Genomic DNA, 15,611 nt, shown 5'->3' with positions numbered 1-15,611 from the left:
TAGTAACACCTGGGCATTATCTTTACCTGTCCTGTATTTACATGTCTCTGCTCTTAACTTCCTTGAAAAATCCTTTTTACTTTTATTGCGTTGTAATGTTTTGTTTTTGCTGTTTTCCCTTTTTTTAATGTATTATTGTATGCAACTTCAAATGTCTTTGTTTCTTCATATTTATTTTTGTTTCCACTGTCCATCTTTATCCTGTAAGCCGACTAATCATCCCAAGGGAAACACTAATGTTCCATCTAATCAAACAATTTGACATCAAGCAAGTGCTGTGTGTATGTGCGTTTGTGTGGAAGGGATGTAGTGTTGCATCATCATACTCAAGAATGTCACACTCTGTACAGAGCTGACCACATGACTGTCAAACTTTAATCCCTTAACTGAACAAATGATATATTCAGAACACCAAAACACAGATTCATGTGCCGAAAAACAAGCTCTAAAAAAGACGTGTGATTTTAGTGTTTACTTTGGAATTTTTTTGTATCAACATGAAAGAGACAAACAAGACAACACACAGCCTCTGCATTTGTTGGGTTTATTGTCTTCAAATTGGTCCAAAGGGCTCTCATAACTGTTCAACAACATTATTATCACAATGAAATAATGGACACTGAGACAAGAGTTAGACTGAAGACAGCAGGAGCTCAACTGCTACACTTTGTGCAAGACGTTATGTTATTTCAGTGCAGGACTCCACTGTTATCATCTGCAGTATGAAAAGGAATGACTGGTTCAGGTCAAACCACTACTCCATCTCTGGTTCTAAGTTCTGGCTTACCTTGAATTTTTTTTTTTGCTCTAACAGAACCAAGTCATACTAATAAAAAGCAACTGTGACATGTTAACATTAAACTACTACTAGCCTGGATCTAAGCCACTTGTGCTTAGCCAGAGCCTTTAGGATACAGTGCAGTTATTGCAGTTTCACAGGGAGCCATATTAGCGCCACTGTGCTGCTCCATGGCTGTTTCAAAGTCACTTTTCATTCTCTAAAGAGCTGGATGCCTCATTGTGGCGGTGTTATGGAGGGTATGGGCACAAATTTGCCACCAAAAAAATGTTAGTTCTAGAAAAGAGGTAGCAAACTAACGCCCCAATGGCACAATGTGGCCAAACTCTCCATCAGTGCCTCTGTGCTTTACCAACCCGATCACAGACATCAACAGCACCTACCAACAGACGTGCTGGTAAGAGTACCACAGGCTGCAGACTTCTGGGTCTGTCGGTTACCGTCCCTTCACAATGACTGAGATCAATATTACAAGAAAATGTTTTGGTTTTTAAATCTTTTGTTACCGACAAAGCACAAAAAACACCCTGACTTGTGTAGCATGTGAAATACAGTACGTTTATAAAAAATACAAAAAGAAAAAAGCATTTGTAGTTTGTTTTTTTTTACCATCAAGAGAAGCATTGAATAAGCATTAAGAACTGAATAACAACAAAATAAGTTGTATGTATTTTTCAAACCGTTTTAAAACGTAGAATTTATTTACAGCATCATGTGAGAGCAGAGGAGTATGAAAGCACAAACACAGAGTAGGGGGAGGAAGTGACGAAAGACGAACCGGGGCAGTCAAAATGTTCTTCATAAAAGAGGCGTTTTATTCAAACCTACTGTCAGTCTCGAGTCAAAATGAAAAACGCTCAAAGAGTTCTCAGTTCTTCAGGAGACCGGGGAGGAGGGGTTAGTCCAGAGCGATGATGTCGTCATCGTCGTCATTCTCGGTGGAGGCGGCTGCTTCACTTGATTGGACCGTCCGCGGGCGCTTGGTGGAGGTCTCGCCGGTTTCTGCGTCCGAGTGCTTCCTCTTGGTGCCGCTGGTCGCTGCAGAGCTAGACGACGCCCCTTCTTCCTCGTCAGAGTCAACGATCATGACGTCATCGTCTTGTGCTGGAGCTGAAAGGGGGCGGACAACAGCGTACATGGATGAAAAAGAAGCAGACGCAAATTTGGTTCTACAAAAGACAAGAACACTAGTTTAAAAAAAAAAAAAAACTATATGCTAAAGGTCAGTTTAGAGCAGAAGCACGTTTCATACAGCCTGTTAAAGGCTTTTAAGCGGCCTGTGTGATAGTTATGAAGACGGAACAGGGGGAACAGAGTTGGTGCGCCTTTAATACCTCTTTCACACCACTGACCAGGGTTGGGGCTGGGTTTTCTGATCAGGCTTCAACCCTCCTTTTGGAAATTCAAACCAAGCCAGTCTACATGGGTATATCCCTGGTCGTGACAATTCAGGGATCAACTGGGTCACAACCCTGGAGCAATGCCAATTACCTTAAGTGCTAGAAATGGGCGGGGTCTTACACGTCATATACGCTAACTTGTCACCTGCCCCACTTCCAACCAATTGCATAATTCGTCCAGCCCCGGCTGGTAGTGACACAGGTTGTGCGGAATTCACATTGAAATCGACCCTTGTCCTACCCTGATCCCACCCACCTCACAATCTGGGTCGCGAAGCTGAGTAGATCGAGGAGGGTTAACCCATTCAAACACACAGTCAACATGGGTATGACCACGGTTGAGCCTTTGGTGTGAAAAGGGTGTAAGCTGACAGCAGACGTCACAGAGCCATAACAGCAACAAACAGACGCCTGTGTGTAAGGGACAGCCGGTCAGCAGGCAGGTTGAAAAGTGACAAAGCAGCGTTACGACTAGCCAAAGTTATCAATAACTTACACAAACATAGCGTGCAATAGTCCACCTTCTCTTTCACTTGCTCTCTCCCTCTCTCAGACAATAACACATACACACACTTGAACGCTGCGGTCGTCTCTGTAATTCGCTCTACTGACAATTGTGCTACTATGATGCATAAAGCTGCTGGTTAGTAGATCAGGTTGGGTAAGCGCGGCTGATTAACGCTGCGGATCGGCGCACACACACACAAGACACCAACATTGTTGTGTACGTACGTGTTACGCCCCTTTTGCTCCCTGAATGCCATGCGAAATCACACACTGGGGCGGCATTATGCTGCCTTTGCTTTGTTCTGAGTGAATAAACAAAGCTGGCATGATGGCAGACCTTCATTGTGGCGCTATTGCGGAAGCTGTGTGAAAGGGGCTAAAGATTCACATCTAGGTGAGCTGACATAAGTAAAAACCCTAAAGAGGGGTGGGGTGTGTGTGTGTGTGTGTGTGTGTGTGTGTGTGGGGGGGGGGGGACCGTTCTGTGAAAAACTGAACGAGGCCACGTTCTGCAAGGTAAAATTACTGGCTTTGAAGAGAGCGGTTATATATATATATATATATATATAAAATCAAATTGGAAAAGGGCTGCCTAGCGGCAAGGTAAAGCAGTGAACATTTTCTAAATACAATGTAGCCTCTCTTAAAAACTGATCTTTTTTTTAGGTGGTCCTTTTTTTAAAGCTACAGTGCGTAGTTTCTGTCGCCCCCATGAGGAATTCTAAGTAATGACAACAACACTGTCAGCGCGTCCACATGATACAGCCTTCCGTGATCGCGCACAGTGTTACTGTTTATTAAGTATTACAAACTACTGTGCAGTGTCTTGGTGCCTGATAAGCCTTCAGACTCACAGATCTGACTCTGAAATCACTACCAAAAAAATGAAGGCCAGTAAACACACACAGTGGAGCAATAACACAATATAGCACATACATTCCTGCTCAGTGTATTTAACAAAGAGACAGGACCACACAAAATTAGCAGCACCGCGATTTAAACTAAGAAAAACATTTATCTCCTGCTGACCTTTAGAAGAGGTGGATGGCTGGGCGGAGTCCTTGTTGCCATTGGTGATGCTGTTAACATCTTCCTGGTTAGTCTGTGGGGGTGGAGCTTTGTCTGGGGCCTCACCTACTACCTCAAACTCCACATCTCGCTCTAGTTCCTCACTGCCAACACACACACACACACAACTTGAATGTCACCAAAAAACAAAACATGATGAATTAAACATACACATGCAAATGTGCACAATGTACCGGTATTTCATTCATATGCACAGAGGTACTTACGTATGCAGGACATTAACGAGGAGTGTGTAATCTTGGAGGAAGTCGTCAACTTGGAGACGGCTGCCGTTACGGATCCCAAAATCAGCAAGGAATTTGCTGTTGTTGGCTGTGGAGGGACAGACAGGACCCAAACACATTAATACTCACCAAAGGCCAAACGTTTAAGACTGTAAACCAAGATACATTTAAAAAAAGAAAGTATATCTGATTTTTATATGCATTTGCATAACTTTTTTTTACGATTTGAACAAACCCCAACTCTATAATAATATAATGTAGAATTTTCTCATTGTTTCGTCAATCTAAATACCCTCTGCATATTATTCTCTCTGCTGATTTTTTCATCCATTCTGCAAGTACTATGACAAAATGTTCCAATCTATATACTTCTTAATTACAACCCGTGCAACTGATATGCTATTCCTAAATGCTTTTTTAATCTCCTCCTGTCTGGATGGAATGTGTGTTAGCTGAAGACTAATTGACAGACGTTGCCACAGCGCCCTCTTCTGTCTGAATGAAGGATCACTGTGTATGATGCATTGCTTTCTATTTTCCCCTTCCTCCTTACTTTCCGTCTCTCCTTCTTCTGAGGAGATGAGGATGGTCCCTTTTCCATCCTCTATCTGAACATCTGGAGCCACCATGCCAAACCTCTCCTTCAGGATCTGATCAAAACATACAAAAACAACAAGTCAACAACAAATAAGTAAGGCAAGAGTAATCATTTAACCCCCACATGACACCATTTGAGTCCAGTTTACAATTCAACAGAAATAAACAGGTTTATCTCAGGCTGCTCCAGCTATGCACCATACTTGGTGTTGCCAGTTGATAAAGATAGACATGATGAAATGAAATATCATCCAAGATATACAGTAAGAATATCTGGGTGCAAACCATCTTTTGTAATTTAACAAAAGTGCAGCGTGGGAGCTATGATCTGGAACAATATTCCGTTATAACGGTCCCATTAGGACAGTTTTAAATCAGATCACTGGTGTTCAAGAATTTTATGAATGACAACGTCACTTTCATTGAGGCAGGTTGGTGTATGTTGATAGCTTGTTTTTGCACAATCATATTACCCTGTCCTGGAGAGAGAGAACCATGGTTTTGTGGACGTTGAGTTTAACGGTGACTTCGGGTTTGCTGGCGCAGACGTAGCAGTTGACGCTGGGTGGATCCAGGACACATGGGACCAGCAGCTTCTTCCTAAGGTTGGGACACTTGTTCAGGAAGATCTGGAGAAGAGGAAAACAAAGACCAACATGAAGGGTGGCAAAACGACAGAGCTGGCAGAAACTCTGAACACAGTTTCTCAAGTGGTGAGGTTTTGGGTTAGTAACCAGGGTTTCCTCTATGTTGCGGGCCGCCACGGTATTTAGAAATAGGGCAGACGCACAACAGGGTTTCCGCTATGTACATGTAGCAGTGGTGCACCGCCGCTCCTTCAGCCATTTATGAAAAGTCCTAGTGTCGTAATTACACGACTCTGCAGAGCCGTCTGCTCTACTGAACTCAAGCGAACTGTCATCCGCGCTCTCTCTCCCCTTAGGGTGAGCAACTGGAACAGTGACGTCATCACTCGCAAAATCATGGCAACCAAATAAACAACGGGGCGAGTACACTTGTCACTCAATCTTAGGCAAAGTGACAAACAGCAACGAAAGCCACGACATGAAAGCCGCACTCATGCGGGTCCTGTGAAATATGACAGCTACAGTTTATTGGAAAATAGCATTGTGGACACTGAATTTGATGAATTTACTGTTTATCAGACCCCAGATGAGACAAGAAGCTAACGTTAGCAAACACTGCGGCCCCCTGCCTCGGACTCCCCGCTGCAGGAGTATTCCTCCGACACGCTGTATTAACGTTACCGTTTTAAAACCGGTTTCCAGGTTAGTGGGGGTGCATACCGCTCAAAAGCAACATGAAAAACGTAGCTAGTAATGTTCACTCAGCGTTTTGTTGTTAAACTGTGTGTAAAATAAGCAGTGTAGTTAAACCACCGGTTTCAGGTAACGGTACCCTACGGTACCGTCTATTTGCTGGATGGTTTCAAGGTAACGGTCGGTAGCTAACATTAGCAGATAAGCCTGTTGACAGCGACGTTATTGTTCATATTTTGGCCCAACGTTTCTGACCGTAGTAGTGGTCATAGTGACTGAAAGTGTGATGATGAAAGTGAGATGCTAAAAAGAAACTACACGCTGTTTTCAGGTAACGTTACTTGTTGACGTTCAACACCCTCCCCCCCACATTTTGCCTTCCCCCTGAGTTTTTTTTTTTTTTTTTTTAAGATAATTTTTTGGGCTTTAATGGCCTTTAATTGATAGAATAGCTTGAAGACAGGAAAGGGGGGAGAGAGAGGGTAGGGCCCCATGCAGCAAAGGGCCGCAGGTCGGATTCAAACCCTGGTCGCTGCCAAGGACTCAGCCTACATGGGGCGCACACTCTACTGGGTGAGCTAGAGGTCGCCACCCCCCCTCCAATTGAGTTACGTAAACAAACAACGAATGGTAAAGCGTGTAGTCAAGCGTAGGCTCCGACGGGATTTTAATGGTGCATTCAAGTGCACCTACTAAACTCTGAAAAACTGTTGTTGTAAAGTACCCTTCTGCCATGTATTGGCTGTTATTGTGGCATAGCCATCAGTGCCAAAAAAAGAAGAAGGAATGTTTAAATCAAAAATGTATTTAAATCGTGATTTTGAAATTGAAAAACAAATCCGACTCATGGATTTGGAAAATAATGACACCCGATTTTGGGTTAAAGCATGTAAGCAATAATATTAACAAGCCCCATTCAGATGCTTAGTTTATTCCAAACTGAATGGCAAAATATATCAAAATCTTTCATTTCCTTGGCACAGACCAGAAACAACAAGGGGGCCATACTTTGTCAGCAAACAACATGGCAGCTACCAGTGCTTAATATTGGCATTCTTTACCCTGTATAAAGAATTCATTATTTGTATTACTACTACTACTTCTCAGTCAAAAAGGGGTTAACTGGTGGCTGCACTCTTCCTTACAGTTTTTGTTAATGGACCTTTCCATTCAAGGAACAGTTACCACGGTTGCACAGAAACCGTACACAGTCTCACAGTGTTTAACATTAAAATGATCAATGCTCAAGTTATAATGTTCAGCTCCAGGAGAACTGAAAACAAACAAACAAAGCAAGGTAATGGGAGGGTATCTACCGCAGCAGACTTTCAAATTGAACATGGACTTTCAAGCCAACTGGAGAAATAGAAGTAAAGCAGTTAAGTAAAAATCTTTAAGCATGGGCAAATATCCAGGTCCTGACAACTGCCTGGATTAATTTAACCAGTCATGGAAACTTTGTACTAACCGTGCGACAGGATTCCAGTTCCCCAGACAGGATCTTCAACCCCTCCAGAACAATGAGTCCAGCGATGACAGCGTTGGTTGTAGCAATAGCTGGGATGATGTTACCCGCCATGGCTGAAACAAACAGATCAACAAGCAGTCCAATTAAAAACTCTTAGTTAGGGACATTCATCTGAATGTGCACTATAACTGTATAATGTAACTAAGATATCCAGAACTACATTACATCATGTATAATGAGTCAATTAAAAACAACATTGCGTAACTTTTTTACCTTAAAATAACAGCTTCAAAATCCTTTTGATGCTACTCTGACTTGTAATAATACTCCGTCATTCCCAATGCGTACCCCAAACGCTTGTTCTCGCGCTATGTAACTTTGGTGAGCAGGTACAAACTCCCAGGAGAAGTGCACACCCCTTTAAGTGACTACCACTGATTTTGGTGAAATTGGATAATATTTTCATATTCCCGGGGCGAGCGGGCAACAGGACCGGGTTCAGCAGACGGTACGGACACGATAGCAGAGGCTAAGGAGAGCGAAGAGAGGACACGGAGAAAGCTAAGAAGAGAGTGTGACGGAGCTGCTGCAGGAAAACTCGGACAGGCTTTTAGTCGGTGGCGAGAGCTTCGTGAAATAAAAGGCTGCAAGACAGACAGAAAGCTGGCCATCTTGCTATTGGATTAGTATGCAATATTAGCCCGCCTCTCTGTCGTGTGGTTGCACTAACTTGATGTTTGGCTGTGCTAGGAAAGTTGCCAAGTCGCTAGTTTTTGATGATAAGAAATGCAATCTTAACAAATGCACTTGTACGCCTGTCTATATTTACGACAGTGGTATATGAGTGAATTACACTCTCAAATTGTAGGCACGCCAAATCGCAAATAAATATGAATGTTACGCAATGTTACTTTAGAGAAACTCAAATTCGACATGATATTGTTTCCAGTGTAACTAATTCACTGTGGAGAGACGTGAGACAACCAACTTACACTTTACATCAAAGGGACTCTTCATGTTCATGCTAAAGATGTGCATACGTAGGTTGGCTGCTGCAGTAACAAAGTCCATGGCTGGAGGGTCATCCTGAGAACAAGAGGAGGCGGTGAAGGCACTAAACTCACACAAGCCATTAAAACCGCGTAAAACTGTGTACTCTAGCAAGAAACCCAAAATGGTCAAAATACTCATTTAAAGTTTTTTCTTCTTCTTTTAAGTTTTTACAATTAAAGACATGTGTATGCATCTCTCAGTGTTTTCTAGAAGAGCTGAGATATTTACGGAAGGTGTGCAAACCCTTTCCCTCTATGACTTTGCACCAGTGTTTTTTTACCTTGTCCCACACCAGCTCGGCTCCTTCTCCCTTCTCCTGCAGCTGTGAGCGGAGAGTCTCCACGCTGTGCTGGAACAGCTGGCAGAGAGCCCAAACACCCAGAACCTGCTGGTCCTTCAAGCCTGAACCCACAGACTCCTCCTGAGGATATGCTGGGAGACACAAACCAGTATGGATGAACATTAAAGGTGCTATAGGTAGGATTGTGAAGATCCAGGACTTAGCCAAAGAATTTGAACATCGACAACTTCTCAGTCCCTCCCCCCCTTTCTGCTAAAGCCCAAACGGTCTCCTAAGCCCCTCCCCAAACAAGGGAGAATGAATGCGTGTGCATGAGCAGTGATTGACACCCCCCCCCCGGCCCTGATTGAAGGATCTGAACAGGAAGCGGTGGATTTTTGCAAATCGCACTACAGGCTGTAGGTGGTGCCAGAGGAGCCGGATATTTTTCTAAATTACCTCTTTCATGTAGTTCTACTCAAACATAGGGGCAGTTTCAGCAAATATGACAGAAAGTTAGTTTTATAAGTCTTACCTACTGCATCTTTAACACAAACACCTAAGACAGCCAAGAGACAGGCATACAGGCCCACAGTGGCTATGCCTACAAACACTCAATAATATGACAAGCGTTACAGGGGGTTTTCAATAGTAGGAGAGGTAGTCACGGCAAGCCATGCCGTGAGCGGCCACTAGCAGTACAGCCACGCAATAGCTTTTAATGTGAAGCAGCAACAGCAGGAAAGGTTCAGTTTGCATCAGCAGTAACTTAACATAGCTCCGACACGACTGAAAGCAATCAGTCCACAGTAAAATAAGGCTAATATCCGAGAGTACAAACAGAAACACAGGAGTGAAACTAAACTCCAAACCACATTGTTAGCATGCAGTAAACTGCAGACACCATCTGAAAACAGCTTCTCTAAAACCTGCTATTTGTCATGTGAAGCTATTTCTCAGCAAACAAGCAACAAGCCCCCAAACTTCATTTAACCAAACGCTAAAGTTGTCCCAGACAAATACTTAGACATACCGCTGTTCTCTAGCTGCTGCCAGTCCAGAGGTAAAGGAGCTTTCCTCTTCTTCCACAACTTGTCCATGGTCAGCAGGTACATGATGTCATCTTTGAAAAGCTGGGGAGAAGAGCCAATCAGAACCAAGCTTGTTTCTGTATGTCTTTAGTGATAATATGCTAACATAGTACTGATTAAATCACTCAAACTGCAGTGTGTTGAAATTTAAAGAAGCAATAGTATAATTGAAGCTGCAAGCAGCGTTGGACGAGCCCTCGCGCCTCTGCGCGTGTCGGGGTTACTGGCAGACGCCGCTCCTTGCGACGTGCATTTGCGCGGCACTCAGACACTGCAAATCGTCACCAATGAAAAGGGAACTCCCTGCTGAGTTCAGTGATACCTCACACAAGACTCTACGTCATACAGTTCATTAGCAGTGAAAGGGTGTGGCTAAAGCATAGGGGGCGGGCCAAACCATGACCAATGAAAACAGAACTCTGTTGAGTTCAATGATACCTCACACAATAGTCTATGACCAAAAGTCAATATTGGCCTGTATATGTCCTCAGGCCTGGACTCGTTGATTGTGGGAAATTTCAAGCAGATATGACAATGTACACTGTAGTTACTGCCACTTTCTCGTTCATCGCTAAACACTCAAAATGGCCACCACGCCACGCCCACACCGTTTGACGAAAAGTTTTTCTTTTAATAACTTTTCATCTATAAAGGTGTTGAGATGGTACAGACCAAATTTGAAGTCCATCGGATGACACCTTGACTTTTATGCCTACTTCCTGTTGCCACTAGGGGGCGCTATGAGTTTGAGTCAATTTTGTCCGGTAAATGTCCTCAGAGTTAGAGTCTTATGAATCATAAAAAGCTTATCTGTAGAAGGGTATGTGATGTTGTGGGGCTATTTTAATTGCAATATAATATTGATATATTGCCCAACCCTATGTGCACATTAGACAATATCTCATCAAATATGTGCTAATTAGTACAGAGGCTCGTACAAGAGCGTGCAACCACACTTGTTATTTAAAAAGAAAGTTGGGGTATCCCACACACTTACATGGTCTGCATTTGAATTTCTGAAACCATCGTACACGTTTGATTTGTCTGACTGGTACCTTGTTGAAGAGTTTGACAGGGTCGTATCCCGTGGAGCGAGCCCATTCCTTGGTGGAGACTCGCTTGATGTCCCCATCCTTTTCTGAGGCTGTGGCGCGAGCTGCCGTGTCTTCTGGATTCCCTGTTTACAGAACACGCACACATTTTACAGTGTCGGGTGCTTTGTATATGTCTAGCTGTATCGCTATCCATTTCTGTTGTTTAAACAAACACATTAGCAGGTACAAACTGCTGCCCCAAACTGCTAGAGCAAATAAAGGCCCGGACACACAGAGCCGATAATCGGCCGTTGGACAGTCTGGCGAGGTCACGTTTTTTGGCCAACTCGGGGAGACTGATCAGTCCAACTGCCTTTTCTGCCGACGTTTGGCCGTCGGCTCTGTGTGTCTGGGCCTTAAAAGAGCCAAAGAAATATAACTCATTAGGGGTGTGACGAGACACTCAACTCACGAGCCGAGACACGAGATTGGGTTCACGAGGACGCTATTTACAAGGAAACTTAAATGCTGAAATATGACTGGGAAAATAGTCTTTCATTCAATCAAGCCACAAAATGAAAAATTAGCAGTGTAAAAGGTTTTGCCACAAACTCAAATGACTTCTCTCCTGTATAACTAACCTCTTCAGACCTAATAACTGCGGCTCGCCTCTCTCCTCCCAAACCCGTCCCTACAACCTATTAATCATTTCTCACACTGCACTAACTTTTTTTCTTGTATTTGTATCTTATTCTTTTTTTGCCCGTTTTTTATTTTCAAAAATATAACGTTTTAATCTCGCGAGATCTCGTCACACCTCTATAACTCATTAGATATTGTGAAACAATTGCAATGACACACTCTCACTCACATGAAGCCTCTGGGTCCGCTGTGTCAGGTGACACCTCTTGATCTGCATCCTCTTCTCCAAATAGCTGGCTATAGTGGCAATAGACAAACAATGCAAGATGACCAATAGGACACAGCATTCTGGCCTCTTTTGTCCAGCGCCACATAGGGCCAGTCTAGTGAAGGTTTGTTGTGTGTTTGAATTGTAGTCAACTTTAAAGTGCTCATATTATGCTTTTTGGCTTTTTCCCTTACCTTTATTGTGTTGTGTATCTTTTTTTGTGCACGTTAGAGGTTTACAAAGTGAAAAAGACCAAAGTCCACACCAAAGGGACTTACCATCTCCAACAGAAAACACTGTTCACAAACTGCTCCAAACAGCTCTACTGTAGTCCATCCTTAACTTCCATGACAAATGTGCGTCACTTTGTAACACACGCTATAATGCTCGCCAATGTGCTAGCATGGCACGTCCTCATACTCTGCTTCTGACTGGCTGGTTGTTCTTACCTAGCTACTGCGCATGTTAGATAGAAATAGAAGTGTGATGCCTCACTCTGTAGCTAAAACAGAGAGCTCAACACACCGGGTGAAAAGAGGAGCTGCAGCAATGTGCAGTACAACAAAAATATGGTGTTTTTTGAAAATTAACCATGTAAACCTATTCTGATATAACCTCCAAATACAATTATGACCTTGAGGATGAGCATAATATGAGCACTTTGATGATTCTCGTACTTAGTTATGATGAGCCTTACTTGAAGAGATACTTGGCCCAGACAATGCAGTGAATGGGCTCAGACGGTGTGTTCCTGATGGTGCATCCTGGGAAGGTCTTCTGGGTGGGCTTAGGTTGGCATTCGTAGCACTCTGTCATTCCCTGGGGAACAAGGAGAGAAGGGAGAGGAAGGAATAAAAGAAGGAAAAAAGGGCGACAGAGACACAGTGAGAGATGGTATAATCCGTGCCCATCAACATTTTACTGGATAGGAAATCTATGCAATGGATGTTATAACAAGTAACATACTGATGTGCATGTTCTACCTTCTTGATGACTGTGACTTGTCCCAGGTATCCAGCAGTGCCACTCTCTATCAAAGGTATGTCTGCTGCCAAGCACATCCTGTTCACATGGTTACGGGCCGCTATGGAGACAGAAAGTGGTTTATTGTCCTCATCATTTGAGTGTGTTGGCAGTTAGGACTAACACAAAATGTCTGGGTAGTGAGGTCACGTGAGAATACCTCTGTTATCCAGAGCATTCATCACTAGCATGAAGTTTCTGAAGAACTCCACGTTGTAGTCAGGGCTGTTGGGGGGGGGGGAGACAATTACTGACCCCACTGACAAAGTCTGCAACTCTTTAATTAATTTAATGAAACAGACTGACAGAACTCACTTCATGATGCTGTCATGGTAGGCAGTGATATTTGCAGTGGGACAAAACTGCAAGGCGCTCTCCTTGGCCACCTGCACAACAACAGGAACAAAGCAACCGACTGAGCCAGAATATGTACAAACAGCACACCGAAAACGATTTACTCTATGGTGTGGTCTAACAAAAATAGGGCTGCACATTTTATTTTTTTTTATCGTCATCGCAATATCAACTGGCGCAACAACCATATGAGAGGCTGTGACATATAGCAAGACACTCAGAGATTTTTTGTGTTTGTTGAAAGAAAATATCAATAGAAATTGCACTTTAAAATGTAACTGTCATTCTTTAATTAGTGGGGCCTTTTATATTCAATTCATTTTTGAATTTGTCGTTTCCTTTCATTTGTTTTAAATTCAACAAGCCATTTGTTGTATTTTAACACAATACTGAAAGCAGCAGAAATGCGGAACTGAGTGCACTTTAATATCGGTTTATTTATCGCAAGTAATATCGTTATTGCAATATTCAACGTTATCGCATATTTTCCTCGTTATTGTGCAGCCTTAAACAAAAAGCATGCGTAATGCAGGGTGTTCAACATAACACATTGTCAGCTCAAACAGGATTAACAACACTACAGCGACGAAAGGCTGATTCCCTGATATTTACATACCTGTGCTTTAGACTTGCCAACATGCTTCTTCTGAAAAAGGAACTGGCGGTTGAGGTTGCTGACATCAATTGTGTCCAAGTCAATCTGTCGAAATCAATAGGGTTCTAATATCATATATCATTTAAACATGGTAATGGGATATGACGACAGCTTATTACAATCAACCTGTCACACAAGCACTGTGACAGCTTTTACCAAAGCAATTTGTTTATATTGAAATTTGGGTAAAAATATCTGCCTGGACACATGACAAATAGTAACAAATCCACTATATAATAAGGGTATTCTCCATATCTTTTAAAATACTGATGGGATCCAAACAGTCAACAACAGTAACGTTACTGACAAGGTGGAATAATCATCTCGTTATTTTCATCTACAGAGCTCTCAGCTTTCAGACTTCCTCAGAGCTCTTCTTTCATTTGACTACAGTACACAATCAAACTACTTTACCTTCTACCGGTATTACATATGTAGGCTAATTGATGTGCTAATGTTGTCTCAGGTAACGTACTATGCATATTTTAAAAAGAGTTGCTTACAAACTGCCCTCCAGCAACTGTATATTCTTTCATTCCCCTTGGAGAGTTTAAGGCTTTCCTATCTGAGGTTTATGAATCGCGTCATAGTTTATATTCATTTCATTTGACCCCGAGTGTTGGTTGCCTGGCTTTAGATGCGTTGTTCTTGTAATGTGAAGTTATGCTGGTTGTGTATTTGTTTGACTATGAATGTTTCTTGTTCTCAGCTCTATGTTGAAATGACAATTAACAGACACACATTTAAAAAATTTGCAGCACAACATAACTTGACACAACCAAACAAACGGGGTGCCTAAGTGTCTGTGCTGGTATTTAGCCACTAGCCAGCCTGCCGTCTAACGTTAGTTGGCCGTAACATTTCAAAGAAGTTGTCCAGCTAACTTAACGTTAGCAGGGTTAATGGCGCCAAATGCTTCAGCTACAACTGCTATAGCAGTGTTCATATTTAAACAACTTCATGGCCGGGCCTGTCCACTTGAATATGCACTCGGGGACGGAGGGGATAACAAGAAACCACCACGAACACTTGTATGTTTTACATATTTAAATGCCATGTCCGAAGAGTTAGCCGGAGCCCGCACACCTGCAGGAGCAGTCTGTGCAGCACAAAGACCTAGCATGATAGCCAGCAAGCTAACAGACACACACACACACACACACAAACAAACATAAGTATGACGGACCACTTCGATGTTTTTGAAGCCGGTGAGGACGAGGTTCTTCAGCAGCTCACAGCCGATCCCCCCCGCTCCCACCACCAGCACCTTGCAGGTGGAAAGGGAGTCAGCCAGTTCTTTTCGGAGGGAACCCACCAGTTGGACCATGTTGATCAGCTAGCTAGAGACACAAACAGAGCCTGCAGCACCGAAAGGCTAGGGAGGCTAGCGGCTAGCTTCAGTTCTCTACAGAACAATTAAGGTCTCGCCTACTTCCGGGTTAATCAACTTCTTCTGTACGATTCTTAGGCGCTTGTTTGTCATATTTGCGCCATTAGCGCCCTCTTCTTGAAGGTTGGCAACTCGTCCATGGTTTGAACAGGAATTATCCTGTTATAAATGTAATTAACATACCTTGTAGTTCGAGTAAGGCTGGAATGAAATGTACGGAAACGTAATGAATTCACTTGAGGAAAAAAATATAGGCCTATATGCCCTGTATTGAGATACAGCTATAATTTCAGAAATTCGTAGATAAGTGTCATGAAATAAAACTGGTCTGTTTTTTCTGAATTAATGAGATAATTGTTATCAGAAATTCTGAATAACTAAATGAAAAACGTCTGCTAAATTAACGAAATACCAAAATTAAAATCCTGCGAGAAGCTGTCATCTGCATAAGGTTACT

The 15,611-nt window shown here is 42.8% G+C and overlaps 1 protein-coding gene across 1 annotated transcript; it reads right to left on the bottom strand.

Annotated features, from left to right (window-relative positions):
• Positions 1–530: 530 nt before the first annotated feature.
• On the bottom strand, positions 531–15,191 carry uba2 (ubiquitin-like modifier activating enzyme 2). Its single transcript, XM_078257744.1, has 17 exons — positions 14,951–15,191; positions 13,726–13,809; positions 13,071–13,141; positions 12,916–12,980; positions 12,716–12,816; positions 12,430–12,551; positions 11,694–11,761; positions 10,844–10,965; positions 9,731–9,830; positions 8,698–8,849; positions 8,357–8,450; positions 7,365–7,477; positions 5,090–5,245; positions 4,573–4,669; positions 4,002–4,107; positions 3,736–3,878; positions 531–1,909 (listed from the first exon to the last, which is right to left on the bottom strand). Exons 1-17 carry the CDS (start codon positions 15,089–15,091, stop codon positions 1,698–1,700), a joined length of 1,947 nt encoding a protein of 648 aa, XP_078113870.1. The 5' UTR covers positions 15,092–15,191; the 3' UTR covers positions 531–1,697.
• Between the last annotated feature and the right edge of the window lie 420 nt (positions 15,192–15,611).

This window comes from Sander vitreus, chromosome 8, assembly GCF_031162955.1.
Source record: "Sander vitreus isolate 19-12246 chromosome 8, sanVit1, whole genome shotgun sequence".
Lineage (NCBI taxonomy): Eukaryota > Metazoa > Chordata > Actinopteri > Perciformes > Percidae > Sander > Sander vitreus.
The sequence above is the reverse complement of the archived record's forward strand: the minus strand, read 5'-3'. Positions and strand labels throughout refer to the sequence as shown.

What these genes read in the sequence shown, in the direction of transcription:
- uba2 (XM_078257744.1), bottom strand. Translation starts at nt 15,091, where the DNA reads ATGGTCCAACTGGTGGGTTCCCTCCGAAAAGAACTGGCTGACTCCCTT. An exon ending in GAATGCTCTGGATAACAGAG is followed by an intron (nt 12,817 to 12,915) that starts GTATTCTCACGT and finishes CTGTCTCCATAG; the next exon opens with CGGCCCGTAACCATGTGAAC. An exon ending in GCCATCCACCTCTTCTAAAG is followed by an intron (nt 1,910 to 3,735) that starts GTCAGCAGGAGA and finishes GCCCCCTTTCAG; the next exon opens with CTCCAGCACAAGACGATGAC.